General features: G+C 37.4%; 1 protein-coding gene across 2 annotated transcripts in view; it reads right to left on the bottom strand.

Annotated features, from left to right (window-relative positions):
• KCNT2 (potassium sodium-activated channel subfamily T member 2) overlaps nt 1–4,183 on the bottom strand; it is a 394,167-nt gene extending 389,984 nt beyond the window's left edge. For both annotated transcript variants that reach the window (XM_030818707.1, XM_030818708.1), the window contains exon 1: nt 3,838–4,183. In XM_030818707.1, the coding sequence (XP_030674567.1) occupies nt 3,838–3,932 (95 nt within the window). In that variant the 5' untranslated portion in view covers nt 3,933–4,183. The remainder of the gene's footprint in view (nt 1–3,837) is intronic.
• Nucleotides 4,184–16,050: the final 11,867 nt, after the last annotated feature.

Below are 16,050 nucleotides of genomic sequence, written 5' to 3'. Positions count from 1 at the left end.
AACGAATGAATGGCCATTAAAGACATATTATACAAACCACTTGAATTAGATTTTTGTTTTTTACTCAGGATGTCAAACAAGTAAGTGTGCATCATATATACAAAAGACATCCCTACACATAAGCAATATTCTCATTTAGCAACTCAAACTTATTTCATAGCCTCACAGAAGTAGTGTTATCCATGTGCTAAATTCTCTGCACTGCTGTGTCTAACCCTATTCCCATATGTCCTACTCAGAAAAGGATATCAGAGTGCAAATGAGTGAGAAGCAATTATCTAAGGACGGCATTAAGATAATACAAACACATATATACTCATTACATATATTATAATGTATATTATTCATCACATATATTTGTAATATATGATGCATTACATAATATACAATTTTTAGCACACAATATACCATATTTTATAATACATATATTACAAAAGCAATGCATATCTGTTACATATACACTATATACATTACATGTACATTATGCCAGTGTATGTGTATGTGTTTTTACCTACACAAAAGGTGGCACAATATAAATTTAGATGACCTACTTATCCAAAGTTGATTCACAGAAAATCTATGATATGGAATACACATTTCCTATATCCTAATAGGCCCATCAATATTACATCTTTAACAACACCCATTTGAGCATCTATCATATGCTTCATTTATTTTCATATGCCAGTTAACTATGACCTAAGATGGAGTTTGAAATTCTTACAGTAAGGAACAAGGTAGAAAGTGTTTATGTTCCTACATTTGGAACACGGTTCCCCCATCATTACAAGGATGTGGCTCTCTAGATCCAGAAAACAGCTATCTTGATTCAGATTCTCCCAGAAGGTAAGCTTGAGATAAGATTGCAGCAAAAGCAGTTTATTTGGGAATTGATCACAGATAAAACACCAGTAGGGGAGAAGAGAGACAGAAGCCAATAAAGCTTTCAGTATTAAGCCAGTTATCACTGCGGGCAAGTGGAGCTCAGTCCCTTTGGACACAGTGTAGAATATGCTTCAGAATTATCCAAGCTAAGGAGCAAGGAAGCAAAAGTATTGATTCAGAAACAGCCTATTTACTCAGTGACACTCCAGCTTGTTCTCCAAGCAGGACTTGGATGCACCTGAGGTTGGTGGTGGGGAGAAAACCTCATGCAGGAGGTGTTCAAAGAAAGTTGCTTTGAGAATATGGGCAGAGCACTAAATGTATCTGTTGCTGGAAGTGATCTACCTACTCCTACATGAAAGAGGGCTTCCTCCTCAACTCTATAGGAATTGAGTCCAAGAAGATAACTGAGTAGAATAAGATTGCTATTCAGGCGTAATTGCAAAGAGGAATTTGTCACCATATTATAGACAAGGAAGATGACTTTACCTACTACCACATATTAGCTTAGGAGTCTGAAAAGGAAAAAAAAAGGATTGCAAATGGCAAATCAGAAGTGAAGAAGGGACTAATATTTAATGAGCACCTAAACTGTGCTAGGTGCTGCAAATTATTCTTATAAGTTCAAATAAATTAAGTGAAAAGAACTTAAGAATTTCTTGAGGGATTTGAATAACAATAAACTGAACTGAAGAGCCATCTTTACACTGATAAGATATAATATCCAAGACAAGTATTTAATTTACCAAAATTTCGTTTCCTTGTGCCTAACATAATTGCCTGCTATTCAGAGTTCATCTGAGGATTAACTAAGAAAGAACATATCGCACAGTTAAAAGAACTTGGGAGTACTTAGTTCCAACTAAATGTTAGTTCTGTGCCTCTCCATCCTTCCTCTTGTCACAGTTTTATAAGGTAGATAGTATAATTCCCATTATAAAAAATAAGATTGCTGAATCTCATAATGGCTGAATGACTTTCCCAAGGCCACTCAGCTAGTGAAGGAAACAGCGAAGGACTGAAGTCTGGGTTTCTCTGACTCCAAGTATCTTGCCTTCAAAGATTAACAACAAATGGAACCAAAACCAAAGAATAGTTTTCCATGAAGCCACAACAGTAGCCAAATCCTTAAAAATGGTTGAATGATTGTTTTAAATGTTTAATAACTTATTTTAGTAGTAAATGTGACCTGCTTTTTAAGTTAAAGTTGGGCTAGCATAACCTTTTAATATAACATAAAATTTTAACCATTCTGCAAAACTTTTTTAATATGGCAGTGATCCATTTAGGCAGTGTTCAACTAACCAAAATTCTTAATTACTAAAATATTTCTGCAGCATCCTTTGAAAAATGAGGGCAACCACATGAAAATTAACATATTAGATATGATATTTAAAACAAACAAACAAACAACAATACCATCACTATAACCAAAGTATGTGCTTTATGTGTTTAATCTATCTCACACTTTCTACAAAGAGGATTTCTATTCTATATAATGATCTGACGTCCTGAACTAAATATACATTCAGTCACTAGGAACACCATGCTACACTTACTAAGCCATTTAACCAGGCAAATGCAGTTTATCTAAATGTCAATTTGTATTACAAATTCACTTAAAAATTATTTTCCTTATCTTCAGTTTACTCAAACACTCTACAAGAATACTGAGAAATTGGTATTACTTCTTTAAATTTTTAGCCAATATGTGTGGTTTTGCCTAAAAAAGAGATTGAATCAAAATATCCTCTACAAAGCATCCATCTCCTTTCAAATTACTAATATGAGACCAAACAAGATGCCCATAACTGATACTCAAGATAAAATCCTCAGTGTGTAGAGACAGGAGTTGCTATTGGGAGCTGAAAAGGTGAAGAAAAGAAACAGAGTGTATTGGTCAGTGGTGAATGAGGAGGGGATTTTGGATTGGACCAATAATGGATCTTTTATATAATTAAAATAGCACATCAATACCAAACTAAACTTCAATGAAACATTTCAATTGAGTTGAGAACCTAGTTAGTATACATGTATTATTTTAAAACAAAGAAATGTGGCATGTGATATATGGGATGACTATTCCAGAAAATACTAAATTCACTGAAATACAAAATGTGCTTGAGACAGAAATAGACAGAGGAATTTCAGAAGTTTGTGCAAAGCAGTAATGCTATAAATAAAACACATGAACAATATTTTGCTAACAATAAATATTCTAGTTTTGAAACTTAATTTTAATTTGGAGACATATATTCTGTTTCAGTTAAAAAATATACTAGTTATGAAAAGGTTGTATCATATTATACAAACATCATTATTCATAATGGTCAGAGTTACCGGTTCAGAGTGAGTATACTGTATTAAAAAGGTTGTTATTTTCACTAACTACCTGTTACATATTTAAATCAATTGTCTACTTAAAACTCCAAAATGTTTAAACAGCATAAAATTTCCAGTGCCAAGTAGATACCTACTTAAGACAACACAGACAAGGAGTAAGTAAATAGACTCAGGAGATTTTAAGTTTCTAATGTGCTTTTCCAAACAACTTGCATGCAATTTTGAGTTTGATTAACCACACCTAAGGAAAAAAATGCAAATTTTTTGGAACTGACATTGCATACCATTTGGGTGTATTGTACCTCTGATACCAGCCTTATACACATCCTAGAAAAGCACAGATAGACAAAAGAATAAGCACCAAATGAATGCAATAAATACCTTGCAAGAATAAGAAAAGTGTAAAGAAAAAGAGTTCCTTATCTATAGCAACAGTTCTATAGAGTCAAAATGGAGAGACAAATCAGAGTCTCTTTTACTCCCTCCCCCAGCCTAGTCTCCCTCTCTGGCTCCGTTTTCCTTTTCTCCCTCCTTTCCCCACTTCGGCCCTCCCATTTCCGTCTCTTTTTCAGCAATATTTACAGAACAATCCTCCACCACACCACTTACCTGTCGTCGTTTTGCCATCCTTGGTCCCCTAGCAGCAAATCTCGAAACCTGTACCTGGGAGGCAGAGGGGGCACTTCGCTCTCCAAATCAACCATCCTTCCTCAAAGAGTGGGAAACATTAAACAACAAATGGAGGAGAGGAGGGAGAAAGAAAGAAAATATTGCGGAGTAAAGGAAGAGGACTAACAAGACGCTGTGGCCAAGAGAGGGATGGGAGAAGGGGAAGGGGACAGGGAGGGGGAGGGGTTCGGCTTGGAGCCGGAAGCTAAGGCTTGAAAGGGGGCTGGCTCCTCTTTCCCGAGGGTGTAATGGGGATGATGCAAACCCAACCCAGGAGCAAAAGTCTGGCTCTGACAAGAATCAACGCTGCCAAGGAACCGCCCCCAGGCTCGGCACCGCCTCTGGTCCCCAGGACTAGGGGGAGGCGGGTATAAAAAGTTACTTCGCCGAAAAAGACGCGCGGTGCCTAGAAAGAGGGGAGAGGGGTGGGAGTGAGCGCCGCTTGACGGTGAAGCACTTTCCTTAAAGGCAGTTGCCACATCCTCCCAGAGGGCAGCCGCCCGGCTACCGTTCCCTCGGGCGGGCTTGCATCCGGCACAGCCCTGAGCTGGCGGGAGTCGGGGGCGGTGGGTTTCGGCCCCAGACGTGGCCAACCCGGCTCTCCCCGCAATCTCCCTGCGGAGCTGGAGCTGGAGGCCCAGCCAATGAGACTCCCCCTCATTAGCATAGCACAGTGACGGCACGGGGGTGCCTTAGGGACAACCAATGGGGGCGAGCTAATTAGCGGATTGCGGGGCTCCAGACCCTTCTCTGAGAGGAGGGGGGCCAGGGTGCTTGGAGTGTTCCAATATGCCACCAGCTCCCTCGCTTTGATCGCCTTCAGTCCAGGTGGGCGGGATGAAAAAAATTGCACGTTTCTGGAAAGGGAATCCCCACTCTCAGCCCCAGGAAAATCCCATTTTTTTCTCACATTCTCAAAGAAGGGAGGTGTTTCCCTGAACTCGGGGAAAAATGAAGGGCCACCTTAGGCCGCTGAAGAGAAGCATTTAGATGACAGGGAAAGCACATGGAAACGCACTGAGGATTTTACAGTAGTGAGTTTCTATTACTGCTGTCGCTGCTACTAGCAGCGTTGTGGGCTTCCAGGTGGCCTGGCCTCAGCCTTCGGTCCCCTCCTATTAGTGATTCACACGGAGGAAGAAGTGAGCCCGAGAGACCAGGGTCTGTTTTTCAGTAAGAACCACTGCTTATATGAACCCTGCTACACAAGCTCTGGTTCTATTTGCGCTTACCGTTCTTTCCTTCAAAAACTGATTGATTGCATCAGAGTATATACAGACCGAATACTGACCACCTGACAGCCTGGGCCGGAAGATACCCATATGGCTTCTCCTGCCCTTACTTCAGAACCTCTCTGTGTGGAGGAACAAGCTTGTTCCTTGATAAATGGATACAATGTGAGAGACAATAATCAAAGAAAATATAGAGGGATTTGGAAATACCTGTGAGATACACACACTTCTTCGAGGTGGGGGTCAAGGAAGACATTGAAAATGAACCAAGCCTTCTATATTCATTCGCAGCCTACTTTAGGGAAAAGAACAAACGTGAAGCAAGCAGAGAGAATAGTATGAGTAGAGGCATAGGGATTTTTTAGAATATTTGGCTTATCCAGAAAATAGTGATTAATTTGGCATGATTAATGCTCAGCAGAGGTCATGTAGCAGAGGGTTTATTTAAGAAGCTAGATATGAAGGAAGAAATTACCAAAACTTGTAACATCAAATGAAGTATGATGACTACCAAAACCTGAAGAATAGCAGTTGAAATAGAAGTCATACTGTTTGTCTCTGTCTTCAAAATCCTACTCATTCTTCCAGACCCATCTCAAATTACATATCCTCCATTAGATTTCTTGGTTTTCCCAGCTGCTTATGATGCCTTCTTCCTTTGAACCCCTTTGTTTGAACACTTCATAACCCATGTGAGTATTTTGCCTGGAATGCTTACTATAACCTGACCTGCTATACGATTATCTGTGCATTTTTCTTACATCTCTTCCCCTCTCCCTGTGGCTTAGCTTCCTCTAGCACAGGACCTTCAGAATAGCCACATTTCAACAAATAGGTGTGGAGTTGCATTAAAAGCTATTAAACCTAGGAAATTAAGCATGTTTTTTCCCATCCATGCTTGCGCTCCTGTGGTATGTGTTTGTTTATGAAATCATAATTTAGCATGAACTTTTGTAATTACTTTGCTAAATAAGAAAGTAATATTGCTACATTATTAGTTTATACAGATAGAGAGGGATAGAGAGACAGATCTGGTTTATATTTTAGACCTTATCATCTCCTATTAAAACGGTTCTATTAATTTTATTTTTAATGTTCCAAGTTAATATTTATAGTTATAGTCTAACTGTATTATTTGGATGACAGAAAATCTGAAATATTTACATATCATTAACAGACTAAAAATCAAGACACTAAAAAAAGAAAAAAAATAGCAATCGATTGTTAGTCCTGGGATGCTGGAGGTTAGAGGGTAAAGCAACGTTTTACTTAAAAGAAAGCTATGTGCCTCTATTTTACCTTTTGTGAAAATCTTAGTAATTTGGTTTCCAAATACTCATATAACAATTTAGGAGAGAACAAATAGTACATTAAAAATAAATAAATAAATAAGAAAAAACCTACTCAGCTAATACTGTGTGCCATTAAGGATACAAACGATATAAAGTAATGTGTTCAGCCCAACCAATTGGAAACTACTGCATTGACGATATTTTGATTCTCTGGTGTGTCTTGAAATTGTCCAAGTGAATTTTTTTTACTATAAACTTAAGAAAATTAGAAGAATAATGTAATATAGGAAATGCTATTGATATGGTTTGGCTCTGTGTCCCCACCCAAATCTCATCTTGAATTGTACTCCTATAATTCCCATGTGTTGTGGGAGGGACCCGATGGGAGACAATTTGAATCATGGCAGTAATATACCCCATACTGTTCTCGTGATAGTGAATAAGTCTCGTGAGATCTGATAGTTTTATCAAGGGTTTCCGCTTTTGCATGCTCCTCATTTTCTCTTGCCACCACCACGTAAGAAGGACCTGTAGCCTCTCGTCATGATTCCGAGGCCTCCTCAGCCATGTGGAACAACTGTAAGTCCAGTTAAACCTCTTTTTCTTCCCAGTCTCGGGCATGTCTTTATCAGCAGTGTGAAAATAGACTAATATAGTAAATTGGTACCAGTAGAGTGGGCATTGCTGAAAAGATACCCAAAAATATGGAAGCAACTTTGGAACTGGGTATCAGTCAGAGATTGGAACACTTTGGAGAGCTCAGAAAAAGACAGGAAAAGGTGGAAAAGTTTGGAATCTCCTAGAGGCTTGTTAAATGGCTTTGACAGAATTGCTGATAATTATATGAACAATAAAGTCCAAGCTGAAGTGGTCTCAGATGGAGATGAGGAACTTGTTGGGAACTGGAGTAAAGGTAACTCTTGTTATGTTTTAGTAAAAAGACTGGCGGCATTTTGCGCCCCTCTGGAGATTTGTGGAACATTGAACTTAAGAGAGATGATTTTAGGGTATCTGGCAGAAGAAATTTCTAATTAGCAAAGCATTTGAAGTGTGACTTGGGTGCTGTTAAAGGCATTCAATTTTAAAAAGGAAACAGAGTATAAAAGTTCAGAAAATTTGCAGCCTGACAATGCAGTAGAAAAGAAAAACCCGTTTTTTGAGGAGAAGTTCAAGCTGGCTGCAGGAATTTGCATAAGTAACAAGGAGTCAAATGTTAATCCCCAAGACAAAGGGAAAAATGTCTCCAGGACATGTCATAGGTCTCCATGGCAGCCCCACCCATCACAGACCTGGAAGCCTAGGAAGGAAAAATGGTTTCATAGGCCGGGCCCAGGTTCCCCATGCTGTGTGCAGCCTAGGGACTTGGTGCCCTGCATCCCAGCTGCTCCAGCCGTTGCCAAAAGGGGCCAAGGTACAGCTCAGCTGATGGTTTCAGAGGGTACAAACCCCAGCCTTGGCAGCTTCCACATGGTATTGAGCCTGCAGGTACACAGAGATGAAGAATTGAGTTTTGGAAACCTCCACCTAGATTTCAGAAGATGTATGAACATGCCTGGATGCCTAGGCAAAAGTTTGCTGCATGGGTGGGGCCCTCATGGAGAATCTCTGCTGGAGCAGTGTGAAAGGGAAATGTGGGGTCAGAGTCCCACACAGAGTCCCTGCTGGGGCACTACCTAGTGAAGCTGTGAGAAGAGGGCCACCGTCCTCCAGACCCTAGAGTGGTAGATCAACCAACAGCTCACATTGTGTACCTGGAAAAGCCACAGACACTCAACACCAGCCCATGAAAGTAGCCAAGAGGGGAGTTATACCTTGCAAAGCCACAGTGGCACAGCTGCCCAAAACTATGGGAACCTATGTCTTACATCAGTGTGACCTGCATATAAGACATGGAGTCAAAGGAGATCATTTTGAAGCTTTAGAGTTTGACTATCCTGCTGGATTTCAGACTTGCTGTAACCCCTTTGTTTTAGCCAATTTCTCCCATTTAGAAATGGGTGTATTTACCCAATACATGTACCCCATTGCATCTAGGAAGTAATTAGCTTGCTTTTGATTTTACAGGCTCATAGGTGGAAGGGACTTGCCTTGTCTCAGATGAGACCTTGGACTGTGGGCTTTTGGGCTAATGCTGAAATGAGTTAAGACTTTGGGGGACTGTTGGGAAAGCGTGATTGGTTTTGAAATATGAGGACATAAGATTTGGAGGGGCCAGGGGTGGAATGATGTGGTTTGGCTCTGGGTCCCCACCCAAATCTCATCTTGAATTGTACTCCTATAATTCCCACGTGTTGTGAGAGGGACTTAGTAAGAGATAATTTAAAGCCTAGGGGCAGTTTACCCCATACTGTTCTCATGGTAGAAAATAAGTATCATGAGATGTGATGGTTTTATCAGGGGTTTCCCCTTTTGCATCCTCCTCATTTTCTCTTGCCACTGTCATGTAAGTGCCATGTAAGTGCCATGTAAGTGACTTTCACCTCCCTCCATGATTCTGAGGCCACCCCAGCCATGTGGAATGTAAGTCCAATTAAACCTCTTTTTCTTCCCAGTCTCAGGTATGTCTTTATCAACAGCATGAAAACAGACTAATACAGCTATTCTGGCATTTTTTTAAATATAGCAATATTTGGGCATCGAAACACATTTATAATTGGAAGATCATTTTGTTCCTTTTTTATTTTTTTTTTTAGTCTTCCGTAGGTGCACTTTTTCTTCTTTGTCGTTAATTTTGACTTCTGGTTCTCCCATCTGTCTTTCTACTCTTTCATTCGTTTTTTTCTTGTCATGTCATGTCATTTCCTGCTGTTAAAATGTATTTTCCTTTTTCACTCTTTTTACCTTTGTTTCCTTTTTTCACTGTGCTCTTTTAACTGCCTACCTCATACAGCCTTTTCCTTTCTCTGTGTTTAAATGTTTTTATTCTACTATGACTTGAGATTTGATTTTTGGAAACAATTTTAAACTTAGTTCTGAACAGTGCAATTTTGTATCTTACTCACCGATGTTCTTAAATCTTCTAATCAACATCTAGTATAAGTTAGAGCAATAGAGGAGATTGCCCTACACTAAGAAAAAAGAACTTTCTAAAATTTCCTGAATGATTATGCCAGTGGGGTAGAGTAAGTATTAAAAAAATGAAGATTAAGGAGAATGGCTTCCTGGTTTTAGAAATTTTATTCTTTTTATTTTCTAGAAAACATATGTGATACCTTCTCATTTCTCTTTCTTTTTTAATAGAAACATTCATGTTTTAAAAATCTCTGGTTTCCAATACACTGATAGATTATACTGATGTTTTAACACAAAAAGAAAAGATTCATTCCCAAGGGTGAAGAATGATTTAATTAACATTTTTAACACCTTATTGATAACTAAGTTGTGATGAACTCATAAATGAGTAATGAACACAGTTGCATTCATAGAATAGGATGGGGATTTTTACCCAAAACTCAAAATATGTGTCTATCACATATGTCATTTTTATGATAAAATTCCTAAAGTTGTCAATGATTATGTCTACATAGCCCTGTAACTACTATTTGAAAATAAAATTTAAAAAGATAAGAAACTTACTATATCTTAGGCTACCCACTTATAGATACTTTGTCTTTGTAGGCAGAAGATGTGATAATCCACATCCCTTCAAATAGCATCATTAAGCTACATCATATCTCTATGAAGGCGGTTGTATGTTCTACTATGGGTTTCTTTTTGTTGGTTTATTTGTTGTGTTTTTGTTTTTTTTTTTTTGCCAAGTCTGTTTTATACCAATCTACTATTTTTTATCAATAAAAATGTATTAAGTGGTTACTATGAATTGAACTTTTTGTAGTCTAATGAGTGAGGGTAAGTAAGTGCTGAGAGACAGAGAATCCAGCAGTTAAACTAGAATGTAATAAGCCTCAATAGTGGTTAGTACAGGCTGCTGTGCTGCTAATGAGCACATAAAGACACATGATTCCAGTTTTGGAAAATCAGGGAAGGCTTTCTGTAGAGGCTGACATCTACACTGAGGAATAAAATATTGGGTGAGTAAGGTGGAGGCAAAAGTAGCAGCAAGTAAAGTATACAGGCAAAAATGACAGCAATGAGAAAGCATGGGTGGATCCAGCAAATGCAAAAGCTTCATAGACTTTGAGCAGGGGCATGAGTTTGGGTGAGGAGGAGTCAAAGAGGGAGGGTGACAAAAATGCAAGATTGGCACCTTCATTTATTAACAACCATATCAGAAGAGCCTTGTGTACTATACCAACAAAGTTGGGTTTTATTTTGAAGACAATGATGAATCTTTTAAGGATTTTAAGCAGGCAAGTGACAAAGCCCTATTCATGCTTTGGAAAGATCACTGTGGTAGCAGTGCAGATAAGTGATTGGTGGGGAGGACAAGAATGTGAGAAAGGAGACCATTGATGAGCTATACAGTATTTTAGTAGAGATATGTCAATTGTCTCAAATGACGCAGTGGTGACAATGCACATGAAAGCAAACAACAGATTTATAAGAAATTAAAATGACAGAATTGATGGGATAGTAATGGAGAGATTGTAAAACTTAATGGAGAGTGAAGAATCAATGATAATTCCTAGGCTTCTGGGATTAGTAAGTAGGTGGAGGGTATTACTGTTGGATGAGAGGGGAATACAGAAGTAGGTTTGAGTGAGAAAATGATTTTGCTTTGGGTCAAATGGAGAATTCCAGAAGGTTTGAATATATGGGTCTGAATATCAAGAGCAAATACTTTTCAGATATACAAAACTGGGAAGGATCAACATGTAGGTGGCTCTTGAAATTGAGGAAGGATAAATGCACCTGGTTCTTACACCATGAAAGAAGAGGCAGGTAGAGACTGAGCCCAAAGACCACTAGGGAGAAGGATGAATGGAGAGGTGGGAGCAAAACCGACGGGAATTCAACTTCTCCCACCAGAGCAGAGAGACACGTGTTTCTCTATTTTCTTGATTAGTTTTATTCTGTGACCCTTGATTCAAGCTAAAATAGATTCTTTCTACAGAAATAAAAATGTAACAAAACGTGTCCTATATTCTAAGCATGTCCAGCTACATGAGCAGAATCATTTTATTTCAGCAACACTGAAAAGAGGAAGGAGTAGAGATAAAATGAAAAAGGCACAATATCACATTTAATTCACAAATTTTACCCAATTAGCACAGGTAAATAATACAAAGAAAAGCCATTTAGAGATTTATGTATAAAGAGATTCCAATACATAATATAATTTATCCAATACTTCTAGTATTTTTTTTTTGTCAACCATTCTAAAAATACAACTTGTGGCCAAGGTTAAATGTGTATGCAAACCTTATGATGAAAACCTGTAAGGAGACAGTTAATGTTTTATTGTGTTCATAGTAATATCCTCTGATCTTCCTGGTATTTCTTTCCCTCTTCTCATATATCTCTCTAAAGATACATGCTGTTCAACACTACTCTTAATGATAACACATAACACCTTCATTTATCTGTTTTTAAATCTCCTTCCCATTGACTGAATTTTGGGGGCAGAGAGAACATAGAACCAAAGAAGGAATTATTTAGTGGCAAATGTGATTCAATAACATTGAAGTATGTTCTCCTACAACAATCAAGAAGATCACATCCTCATTACTCTTCTACTTACAGAACATTATCTTTGAGAGAAAAAAGTCTCCATCAAGTTTGGAAAACTCCAGGTTTTTTCTTAATATTGAATATTCCCATATTTATGTTGCTAGTGTCCCAAATTCTGCCATGGATAGATTGAAGGGTGCACCTCTCTTCATGACCATCCTTCAGCTTGACTATTGGCATATCTGTACCTGCTTAGAAATGGCTACTACAGTACCTGGCAATTAGTGGATGATCAATAACTGTCTAATGAATGAATGAGAAATTAAATACAGCTGGTCTTTCATATCCATGAGTTGCACATCCATGGATTCCTCATCTGAGGATTCAATCTACCATGGATCAAAAATATTCCAAAAATAACAAAATGAAAATAAAAAGCAACATAAATAAAAACACAAGATATCAACTATTTCTGTAGCATTTACATTGTATTACTTATAATATAGATTGTAAGTAATCTAGAGATGATGTAAGTGCACGGAAGATTGTGCGTAGGTCACATGCAAATACCATGCTATTTTATATAAGTTGCTTGAAAATTCACACATTTTGGATTTGAAATTGGAGGATCAGAGACTATCTCTAGGTAGACAATGTCAGAATTGAGTTAAATGTTGGTATCTGTATGGGCTCCTGAAACCAATTCCCCATAAATACTAAGGGAATGCGAATGAACTAAGTCAGACCTTTGTTACTATTAAAGGATGAAAACATAATGTTGCTAATAATATTGATAAAACATTAGTAGCTACAGTGTGAATAACTATTATGTGCCAGGTAGTATTATAGGAGCTTTACAACAACTCTGAAAAATATATAACATTGTCCTAATTTGAAAGATGAGAGAATTTAGGCTCAGAAAATACCACCCAGCTAGAAGACGCTAAGCCAAGATTTAAATAATTTTCTGACTCCAAAGTGCGTGTTCTTCTCAATATACTTAGGAAAGAAGCTTTTTATTTAATAACTAGCAGATTTTGGTGCTTACCAATAGGTAATATAAATTATAAAATAAAATTATAAAATTGCTTTATCACTATCTTATTCATCTACTTTACTCCAGCCTCAATTATCTTCATTCATATTGTGATATATAAGAAATACATATGTGGTCTCAGTCCCTGGTTCCTGGCATACAGCTCCTAAAACTCTTGAAATGTCTGAAGTAAGAAAAGTGTCCTTTGTATGCTAATTACTGGTGGCTGGGACCCTTAGATAGTTTCAGGATGAGGGCTGGTCACGGGAAAGATCAAGCCAGGATTAGACAGTTGGAACTTTTATCCTAATCTCCAACCTCCAGAGACAGGAGCAAGACTGAAGATTGAGTTGATCACCAATGGTCAGTAATGTAATCAATCATGCCTATGTAATGAAACCTGCATAAAAACCCCATAGGACAGGTTTTGTAGAGCTTCTGGATTGCTAAAAACATGGAAATGCCTGGAAGGTGGCATGCCAGGGAGGGCATGGAAGCTTCATGCCCCTTCTCATGTACCTTGCCCTATACATCTCTTCCATTTGGTTGTTCATCTGTATCTTTTGTAATTTCTTTTCAGTAGACCAGTAAACACAAGTAAACTGTTTCCCTGAGTACTGTGAGCTATCCTAGCAAATTAGCCAAACTTGAGGAGGTGGTCATGGTAACCCTATGTCCACAAAAAAAAAAAAAATTACCTGGGCATGTGAGTGCTCACCTGTAGTCCCAGCTATTTGGGAAGCTGAGGTGGGAGGATGGTTTGAGCCTGAAACGCGGGGATTGCAGTGAGCCAAGGTAGCGCCCCTGCACCCCAGCCTGGGCTATGGAGCCAGACCTTGTCTCAAACAAAAAGATAATCACATAAATTTTAAAATTCCAATCTGGGAAAATTGTATTGCACGTGTAGACACTGTTTTTAAATGTGTGTATATGCATGTGTGTGCATGCGACATACTTAACTAAGGTATGCAAATTTTTAAAACACTGTCAGAGCCTTATATTGAGGTCTGTTAGGTCCTCTCCCATACAGGGTTTGATTTGAGAAGTAGGATAATGCTTGTAAAAAAGAAGAAACATACTTAGTATATCTTAGTATTGAAAGTTTTACTGACGTGAAATATTATCTTTTATTTTTACTAATTCTATGTATTGAGAAGTTTAATTGACAAAGAGGAAAACTTTAAACGTCATTGCTGAATTATGTCTAAAACATATCAACAACTTAAATATACAGTTACTATCTATTCATTCCAATATTAAACATGACTTCAGATTCATTGGTTTAAAATCTATCATAATTTGAAAATATTTTATACTTGTAGGGTAGATATTTTCTTCATTTAGAAGATGATTAAACAAAGACCAAAAAAGCCAAAGTAAATCACTTAGTGAATATTTTACTATAATTAATATGAAAATTAAATTTTCCTGATTATTATGCAATGCTCCTTAGCTACAAGCTAACAGTAGTTTTCATTGCAAATGCTGTGATAGTACAGACACAGCACGTGACAATAAGTCAAAGAAAAAAATGTTGCTCATTGGCGGGAAATTAGGAAACTCATACTTTTTAGTACAGAAGAGTATTACATATATCAAGAGTGTCAGTGTGCTATATATAAACACATAAGTGGTTTAATATTCATATATTTTCTTTTCCCACAAAGATATGTTGTAAATATTAATAATATTGTCATCATATACCAAATCTGTATTCTTATTTATTTTTAGGTAACTCACCGCTTCCAAGTGTTAAATGGTAGCTATGTTTCCATTAACACTTTGATTTGTGCAGTTTCAGTGTACAAATTAAATATGTGAGTGTTTACTGTAAATTTTTTATTGTCTAAAAATAAGAATGAAACAGAAAAACACAAATAGTGATACTATTGTCAAGACATCGAATACACATACTTACAGATTGAGAAAAAGGAGGAAGTCAGTAGGTAAGGCCATAAGCAGCAACTGTTTACCTGTATCTGAACATTCTGTATTCAGTGCTCAAGAAAAGAACAAAATTATAGAACATGAGATGCTATAGGTATATAATTGAATAGGTTTATATGTAAAAGATTATATATTATTAGTGATTTTACACATTTTTAGCTATCTGAGATTGGACATTCAACATGCATGTTTATTATCTGAGAGTAGTGAGTCAGCATGCATCTCTTTCTCAATGTAAATGCTACCTTTGCACCCCCAGATCACTCCAGCCTGACGAGTACAAAAATCGTATCCTATCTTTTACACATACAAACACACCCACACATAAAATCTTAGAAAAGCTTCTTCAGCAGTTCCATCATTTGGGCTGTGAATTCCAGAATCGGCGTAGCTTAGTCTAAAGCCTACCCCTTACCCTTTACCTTCCTCCACATCTGGGCTCATTGCCTCCCCAGTCCACTCTTCCCCACTGCCTCACTTTAATCAACTACCTGAGAAGCAATATTGTTTGGCAATATACAACTTTTGAATCTGGACTATTTGGATTTAAAGCCTGAAACTGGCATTTACCAGCTGCTTGACCTTGGACAATTTACTCACTGTGCTTCATTTTCCCCATCTGCAAAATGGAGTAGAGTGTTTGTTTGGGGGAATAAAATACATTAATACATATAAATAATTTATTATGGTGCTCACCACATAGTCTGCTATTGTTATTATATGTATTTTTCAAAATATAGGTATCAACATTTTTAGAATTATTTTTCTTAATATAAACTCATCTTCAATGTTTAGCAACTAATGAATTTAATTATGCTTTTCAAGTTTTACTCCTCAGGTTGAACAGTTTTGATTATATCCAAAAAGATAAGCTAAAGTATGTATCCTCAGAGCAACTGAAACAACATAAATGTACTAAAGTTAAACAGAAAAAAAATCTGGCTGTTTAGTGATTCTTCTGGACTCCCCTGGAAATAATAAATATGGATAATCAGAAAACCTTAAATATTCTGTAGTTAGAAGCCAGAGCATGTAGGCATTTAAAATTAAAACAAGCATCTTGAATTACATTCAC

Source organism: Nomascus leucogenys, chromosome 9 (assembly GCF_006542625.1).
Source record: "Nomascus leucogenys isolate Asia chromosome 9, Asia_NLE_v1, whole genome shotgun sequence".
Lineage (NCBI taxonomy): Eukaryota > Metazoa > Chordata > Mammalia > Primates > Hylobatidae > Nomascus > Nomascus leucogenys.
The sequence above is the reverse complement of the archived record's forward strand: the minus strand, read 5'-3'. Positions and strand labels throughout refer to the sequence as shown.